At 59.7% G+C, this 7,805-nt stretch overlaps 1 protein-coding gene across 1 annotated transcript in view; it reads right to left on the bottom strand.

Annotated features, from left to right (window-relative positions):
- Window positions 1-7,805, bottom strand: part of LOC138756775 (integrin alpha-D-like) — a 49,941-nt gene that overhangs the window by 3,774 nt on the left and 38,362 nt on the right. Inside the window, exons 16-20 of the mRNA XM_069923162.1 lie at window positions 7,430-7,633; window positions 6,834-6,964; window positions 5,992-6,152; window positions 4,334-4,485; window positions 2-52 (exon numbers count right to left, since the gene is read on the bottom strand). Of these exons, the coding sequence (XP_069779263.1) occupies window positions 2-52; window positions 4,334-4,485; window positions 5,992-6,152; window positions 6,834-6,964; window positions 7,430-7,633 (699 nt within the window). The remainder of the gene's footprint in view (window position 1; window positions 53-4,333; window positions 4,486-5,991; window positions 6,153-6,833; window positions 6,965-7,429; window positions 7,634-7,805) is intronic.

Genomic DNA, 7,805 nt, shown 5'->3' with positions numbered 1-7,805 from the left:
TTGAAAAGTTGAGGGTCAGTTTGATGGGGGCCAGCGAGTCCTCCACGCACACCTGTGGGGTGGAGATAGAGAGGGGGGCACACGCAGGTCAACACATACTCACACGCAGGCCGGAAAGGGGGGGCGTGCACTCAAACTCGGGCCGGGAGGGAGCGCATGTTCAAACGCAGGACAGGGACCTGCACCCAAATGCAGGATGCTCAGGAATCCAATCACAAGTGCAGGCTGGGGGGATGTGCACCCAAATGCTGGCAGGGAGGGAATGCATCCCCAAATGTGGGCTGGGTCGGGGCGTGCAAACATATGCAGGATAGGAACGTGTGCCCAAATGGAAGCCAGGAAGGGGGTGTGGACTCAAACATAGGCTAGGGACACACACACGAACACAGGGCAGGAAAGGGAATGCTTGCATGAACAGTGGCAAGGAGAGAACACACAAGCAAACACAGGCCAGGTGGGAACATGCCCCCAAATACAAGCCAGGAAGTGCGGGGCATGAACTCAAACGGAGGCTGGGTACACACATCCAAGCACAGGATAGAAGAGAACACACACTTAAGTGCAGGCTGTGAAAAAGATATTCACTCAAACGTAAGCCAGAGATTGCACACTAAGACGCAGGCCTGGAGGAAACATAGGTCAAATGTAGGGCTAGTAGGGGATCTGTGCGATAATGCAGGCCAGGAGGGGATCTGTGCCTGGATACTCTGTTCTCAGGAACGACCTGTAGTAAAATGGTGCCCCACTGATTGGCAGATCCGGTGGAGAACGCACTCTTCCAGCCCCTGAGGAGTGCTGGTGCTTCAGTGTTATAAGTAGGATAGTGCACTGGAGGGTATCATCAGGGAGAGGGAGTCCCAGGGACTTTATGGGGGCAGGGGGAGATGGGGGTCCCGGGAAGTGTAGAGGGTCAGAGTCAGGGACTTGGAGAGTTACGAGGAGGAGACAGGGGTCCCGGGGAACATACAAGGAGGAGACGGGGTCCCAGGAAGGGTATGGGGAGAAGAAAGGGTCCCGGGAAACATACAAGGAGGAAACAGGGTCATGGGAAGGGTATACGGAGGAGATGGGGTCTGGGGAACATACAAGGAGGAGAAGGGGTCCCAGGAAATGTACAGGAAGGTGATGGGTTCCTGGGGAGTGTACACGGGAGGAGACTGGGTCCCAGCCAATATACAGGTGGAGACGGGGTCCAAGGGGTGTACAGGGGGGAAGACAGGGGTCCCAGGGAGTGAACGGGGGGGAGACGGCGTCCCATGTGTTGTACAGGGGAGGGAGATGGGGTCCTGGGGAGTGTACATGGGGTCCCGGAGAATGTATGGGGAAGAGGACAGGGTCCAGAGGAGGGTACAGGGAGAGGCGAGGTCCGGGGAGTGTACAGGGGAGATGTGGTCCTAAGGATTTTACAGGGTTGGGGGGAGACAGGGTCCTGGGGGAGGGGTACAAGAGGATGACGGGGTCCCGCGTTGTTCAGGAAGGATGATGAGTTCCTGGGGAGTGTACAGGAGGGAGATGGGGTTCTGGGGAGTTTACAGGGGGTAGAAGTGGTCCCAGGGGAGTGTACACAGGGGAGACGGGGGTCCCAGCGAGTGTACAGGGGAGATGGGGTCCCAGGGAGTTTACAGGAGGAAGATGGGAGTACGGAGGGGGTGGGGTGATGGAGTCCCGGATAGTGTACAGGGGGAGTAGACAAGGTCCTAGGGAATATACAGGGAGACATAGGGTCCCAGAGAGTGTAGAAGGGTGTGCTATGGAGTATACAGGTGGGGAATGGGGTCCCGGCAAGGGTACCAGGGGTGAGACCGGGGTCCCAGGAAATGCACAGGAAGGTGGTTGGTTCCTTGGGAGTGTACAGAGGGGAGATGGGTTCCCGGGGAGTGTACGGGGTGGGTCAGGGTTCCGGGGAGTGTACAGGAAGGTGGTGGGTTCCTTGGGAGTGTACAGGGGGAGATGGGGTCCCGGGGAGTGTACCAGGGGAGATTGGGTCCCGGGAAGTGTACGAGGGGGAGGTTTGGTCCTGGGGAGTGTACGGTGGGAGATTGGGTCCCAGGGAATGTATGGGGGGGGGTACGTGGTCCCGGGGAGTTTACGGTGGGGGGGAAAGATTGGGTCCCGTGGTGTGTACAGGGGGAGATTGGGTCCCGGGAGTGAACGGGAGGGTGGGGGGGGGGGAGATTTGGCCCCGGGGAGTGTACAGGGGAGATTGGATACCGGGGAGTGTATGGGGGGAGAGATTGGGTCCTGAGAAGTGTACAGGGGGGTATTAGGTCTTGAGTAGTGTACAGAGGGCGATTGGGGTCCCGGGGAATGTACGGGGGGGGGGGGGAGATTAGATCACGGGGAGTGCATGGGGGGAGATTGGGTCACGGGAAATGTACAGGGGGGGGGAAGATTGGGTCCTGGAGTGTATACGGGGGGAGATTGGGACCTGAGGAGTGTACGGGGGGAGATTGGGACCTGGGGAGTGTACAGGGGAAGGTTGGGTCTGGGGGGAGTGTACGGAGGGTATACGTGGTCCCAGAGAGTGTACATGGGGAGATTGGGTACTGGGGAGTGTACGGGGGGGGTGTGTGAGATTGGGTTAAAGGGAGTATATGGGGGGGAGATTGGGTCCAAGGGAGTGTTTTGGGGGGTGGGAGATTGGGTCCCAGGGTGTGTACGAGGGGGATACGTGGTCCCAGAGAGTTTACATGGGGAGATTGGGTCCCGGGGAGAGTACAGGGGGAGATTGGTTCCCGGGCAGTGTACAGGAGGAGATAGGGGTTCCGGTTAGTGTACAGGGGGGGGTATTAGGTCCTGAGTAGTGTACAGAGGGGGATTGGGGTCACGGGGAATGTATGGGGGGGAGATTGGATCCTGGAGTGTATATAGGGGGAGATTTGGACCTGAGGAGTGTACGGGGGGAGATTGGGACCTGGGGAGTGTACAGGGGAAGGTTGGGTCTGGGGGAGTGTACGGAGGGTATACGTGGTCCCAGAGAGTGTACATGGGGAGATTGGGTACTGGGGAGTGTACGAGGGGGGGGGTGATATTGGGTTCAAGGGAGTGTATGGGGGGGAGATTAGGTCCCAGGGGAGTGTATTGGGGGGTGGGGAGATTGGGTCCCGGGGTGTGTACGAGGGGGGATACGTGGTCCCAGAGAGTTTATATGGGGAGATAGGGTCCCGGGGAGTGTATGGTGGGGGGGGGAGATTGGTTCCCGGGGAGAGTACAGGGGGGAGATTGGTTCCCGGGGAGTGTATGGGGGGAGATTGGGTCACGGGAAGTGTACGGGGGAAGGGGAAGATTGGGACCTGGAGTGTATACAGGCGGAGATTGGGACCTGAGGAGTGTACGGGGGGGAGATTGGGACCTGGGGAGTGTACAGGGGAAGGTTGGGTCTGGGGGAGTGTACGGAGGGTATACGTGGTCCCAGAGAGTGTACATGGGGAGATTGGGGTACTGGGGAGTGTACGAGAGAGGGGGGTGAGATTGGGTTCAAGGGAGTTTATGGGGGGAGATTGGGTCCCAGGGAGTGTATTGGGGGGTGGGAGATTGGGTTCCCGGGGTGTGTACGAGGGGGATACGTGGTCCCAGAGAGTTTACATGGGGAGATAGGGTCCCAGGGAGAGTACAGGGGGAGATTGGTTCCCAGGGAGTGTACAGGAGGAGATAGGGTTTCGGTGAGTGTACAGGGGTTGATTGGGTCCCCCAGGGGAGTGTACAGGGGGGAGATTAGATCCCGGGGAGTGTACGGGAGGAGATTGGGTCATGGGAAGTGTACGGGAATGGGGGGGAATACATGGCCCCAGAGAGTGTACAGGGGGATCCCAGGGAGTGTACAGGGGGAGATTAGATCCCGGGGAGTGTACGGGAGGAGATTGGGTCATGGGAAGTGTACGGGAATGGGGGGGAATACATGGCCCCAGAGAGTGTACAGGGGGAGATTGGGTCCCGGGGAGAGTACAGGGGGAGATAGGGTCCCAGGGAGTGTACGGGGGAGATTGGGTCCCGGGGAGAGTACGGGGGGAGATTTGGTCACGGGAAGTGTACGGGAGGGGGGGAGATTGGGTCCCGGAGAGTATACGGGGGAAGATTGGGATCTGAGGAGTGTAGAGGGGGAGATTGGGACCTGGGGAGTGTACAAGGGGAGGTTGGGTCCGGGGGAGTGTACGGAGTGTATACGTGGTCCCAGAGAGTGTACAGGGGGAGATTGGGTACCAGGGAATGTACGAGGGGGAGATTGGGTTCATGGGAGTGTATGGGGGGAGATTGGGTCCCAGGGAGTGTATTGGGGGGTGTGTACGAGGGGGATGCGTGGTCCCATAGGGTGTACATTGGCCCCAGGATTTACCGGCAGCTTGATCATATGGGTGTGACACTTCCTGCCCTGCAACAAGCTGAGGTTTTGGGTGAAGACCTCGTCTCCGGGCAGCAGCTGAGCTCTTGGAACCTGACGGTCTCCGTCCAACACCAGCTTGTACATCACCTTCATGGTCAACGACTCTGTGGTGGTGGGGGGTTGGGAGAGAGAGGGGTGGTGAGAGCCAGGTCAGGGAGTGGATGGGCAATGAGGAGAGGTGAGGATGGAGCGAGGAGAGATAGGGTGAGGAGAGAGTGAGGGAAGAGGGGGTGAGGGAGGAATGAAGAGGAGTGAGAAAAGAGAGGGTGAGGTAGGAGTGAGGGGAGAGGGGGTGAGGAGGGGGTGAGGAAGGAGTGAGGAGGGAGTGAGGAAAGAGAGGGTGAGGTGGCAGTGAGGGGGTGAGGCGGGAGTGAGGAGAGAGGGGGTGAGGAAAAGTGAGGAGGGATTGAGGAGAGAGGGGGTGAGGAGGGAGTGAGGAGAGAGCGGGTGAGGAGGGAGTGAGGAGAGAGCGGATGAGGAGGGAGTGAAGAGAGAGGGGGGTGAGGAGGGAGTGAGGAAAGAGAGGGTGAGGTGGGAGTGAGGGGAGAGGGGGTGAGGAGGGAGTGAGGCAAGAGGGGTAAGGAAAGAGAACGAGGGAGTGAGGAGAGAGGGTGTGAGGAGAGAGAGGGTGAGGGAGTGAGGTGAGAAGGGGTGAGGACAGAGGGGGTGAGGAGAGAGGGGGTGAGGAGGGGAGTGAGGAGAGACAGTTGATGAGGGGGTGAGGAGGGAGTGAGGCGAGAGGGGGTGAGGAAAAGTGAGGAGGGATTGAGGAGAGAGGGGGTGAGGAGGGAGTGAGGAAAGAGAGGGGTGAGGTGGGAGTGAGGGGAGAGGGGGTGAGGAGGGAGTGAGGCAAGAGGGGTAAGGAAAGAGAACGAGGGGAGTGAGGAGAGAGGGTGTGAGGAGAGAGAGGGTGAGGGAGTGAGGTGAGAAGGGGTGAGGACAGAAGGGGTGAGGAGAGAGGGGGTGAGGAGGGAGTGAGGAGAGACAGTTGATGAGGGGGTGAGGAGGGAGTGAGGCGAGAGGGGGTGAGGAAAAGTGAGGAGGGATTGAGGAGAGAGGGGGTGAGGAGGGAGTGAGGAGAGAGCGGGTGAGGAGGGAGTGAGGAGAGAGCAGGTGAGGAGGGAGTGAGGAGAGAGGGGGTGAGGAGGGAGTGAGGAAAGAGAGGGTGAGGTGGGAGTGAGGGGAGAGGGGGGTGAGGAGGGAGTCAGGCAAGAGGGGTAAGGAAAGAGAACGTGAGGGAGGTGAGGAGAGAGGGTGTGGAGAGAGGGTGAGGGAGTGAGGTGAGAAGGGGTGAGGACAGAGGGGGTGAGGAGAGAGGGGATGAGGAGGGAGTGAGGAGAGACAGTTGATGAGGGGGGTGAGGAGGGGAGTGAGGCGAGAGGGGTGAAGAAAGAGCATGAGGGAGTGAGGAGAGAGGGTGTGAGGAGAGAGAGGGTGAGGGAGTGAGGTGAGAGGGGGTGACAGAGGGGATGAGGAAGGAGAGGGGGTAAGGAGAGCCAGTTGATGAGGGGGTGAGGAGGGAGTGAGGAGAGGGGGAGTGAGGAGAGACAGGGTGAGGGGGGGGTGAGGAGTTAAGAGGGGAAAGGACTGGAGGTAGACGAAGGTGTTACCTGGGGTCATGGCCACCCTACTCTGCAGGGTGAAGCAGACTTGGGCCATCCCCCCATGTCGGTGTTCTTGGACAGACTCCCAGGGACACTGGTACGTCTTCAGCTCCAGCTCCTCTGGATCCAGGAGCAGCTCCGGATTCATCTCCACCACTGGCCTGGAGCTGGGCATAGGGAGGGTCAGTAGTAGGCCGTTTGTCCCGCCTATCCACTCCTGGCCTGGCACCTTCCATCTTGTTCCGGCCCGTCCTGTCCACTCCCTCCCCCCTCCCACCTTTCACTCCCTTCCCGTCCCTTCCCCTCCACTGCTTCTCTCCCCTACTCCCCCCTCCTCCCAACTCCCTTCCATCTCCCTCTCGTCTCCTCCTCTCTCCTCCCTTCATCCACTCCCCCTCCCCCTCCCCTTTATTATCTTCCCTTCCCCTCCCTCCCCTTCCCTACCCCCCCTTGCCATGACTGCAGGAGGTTGATTGGCCCAGCTCATTCCAGACTGTCTCAGAAGGTTACGGGGCAATTGGATAGAGAAGGGGTTAGAGGTTGCAAGGGAGGGCCAGTTTAGGGATCAAAGGTGATGGGGCAGTCCATTCAGAAGTAGTGGGAAAGAGTCAGAAGTCATGGGGAAGGGTCAGAGGTTGTGCTGAAGGCCAGCAAAGAGTCAGACTTCTCAGAAAAGGGTCAAGAGGTCACAGGGCAGGCAGTGGAGAGTTCAGAGGAAAGTGAGCATCTAGGGGTCAGAGGTCACGTGGAGGGGCCAGTGGGCTGGCCAGGGTAAGGTCAGGGGATCACCGGGCAGACTTGGGAAAGGTCAGGTGGTCAGGTGGTGGGGATCATGGGGTGGGTCTCACCTCAGGAGGATGGCGTGCCTGGTTGCGCCCACGGCGATGTCCGTCAATCCATCGCCAGTCAGGTCCACGGAGCCCTGCACCGATTGGCCGAAGTACCTCAGGGCTGGTGAGAGCTGGCGGGCTGTGATTCGCTGGGAGGACAAAGGAGGCAAGGCCATTAGAGCCATCGGCCAATTAACAGTGATGCGGCAACGACAGACACATAGGCCCAACCCTCCACTCCATTATCCCCCCTTCCTCCCCCTTTCCACCTCTCTCCTCCCTTTCTCCTCCATCCTTGCCCCATCTTTGCCCCTCCCTGTTCCTTTTCACCTCCCTCTCATCCTCTCTTCCCCTCTCCCTCTCCTGTTCCCCCCTCTATCCCCTCTCCCTTCCCTCTTCCTCTCCCTTCCCTTCTCTCTCACCCCTCCTACTCCCTTCTCTCCTCCCTCTTTCCTTCCTCCTTCTCCCCCTCCCTCACATCCCCTCTCTATCTCCCCTCTCTCCCTCTCCATTCTCTCTGCCCCACCCTCTCCCCTCCCCCCTTTCACCTCCCTCTCATTCCCCACTCCCTCCTCTCTCTCCCTCTCCCTCCCCATCCCCCTCTGCCCCCTCACCTGACTGAAGCGACTCTCCACCCCCCAAGGCTGCCCCAGGAAGATGTAAACGCTGCCGCGATGCCCGTCCTCCAGCGGAGCTCCCACTGCCACGTCCGACACTCTGTCCCCATTCAGGTCTCTCAGCGCCGCGATGGTGCTCCCAAAACGGCCCAGGGTCTCCCCCTGCACCCCTCGCAGGGTCGAGGTGCAGGAGAAGATGTCCTTTTGTGGGGGAGAGAGGGGAGAGAATGAGGGGGGGAGAGAGAGAGAGAGAGAGAGAGAGAGAGAAGGGGGGAGGAGGGGGGGAGAGAGAGTGGGAGAGGGGGAAGGGGGAGAGGGATAAGTGGAGAGAGAGAGGGGAGGGGGGTAGGGGAGAGAGGGAAAAGAAGAGGAG

Source organism: Narcine bancroftii, chromosome 3, assembly GCF_036971445.1.
Source record: "Narcine bancroftii isolate sNarBan1 chromosome 3, sNarBan1.hap1, whole genome shotgun sequence".
Taxonomy (NCBI): Eukaryota; Metazoa; Chordata; class Chondrichthyes; order Torpediniformes; family Narcinidae; genus Narcine; species Narcine bancroftii.
This window is presented reverse-complemented; position numbering and strand designations above follow the sequence as displayed.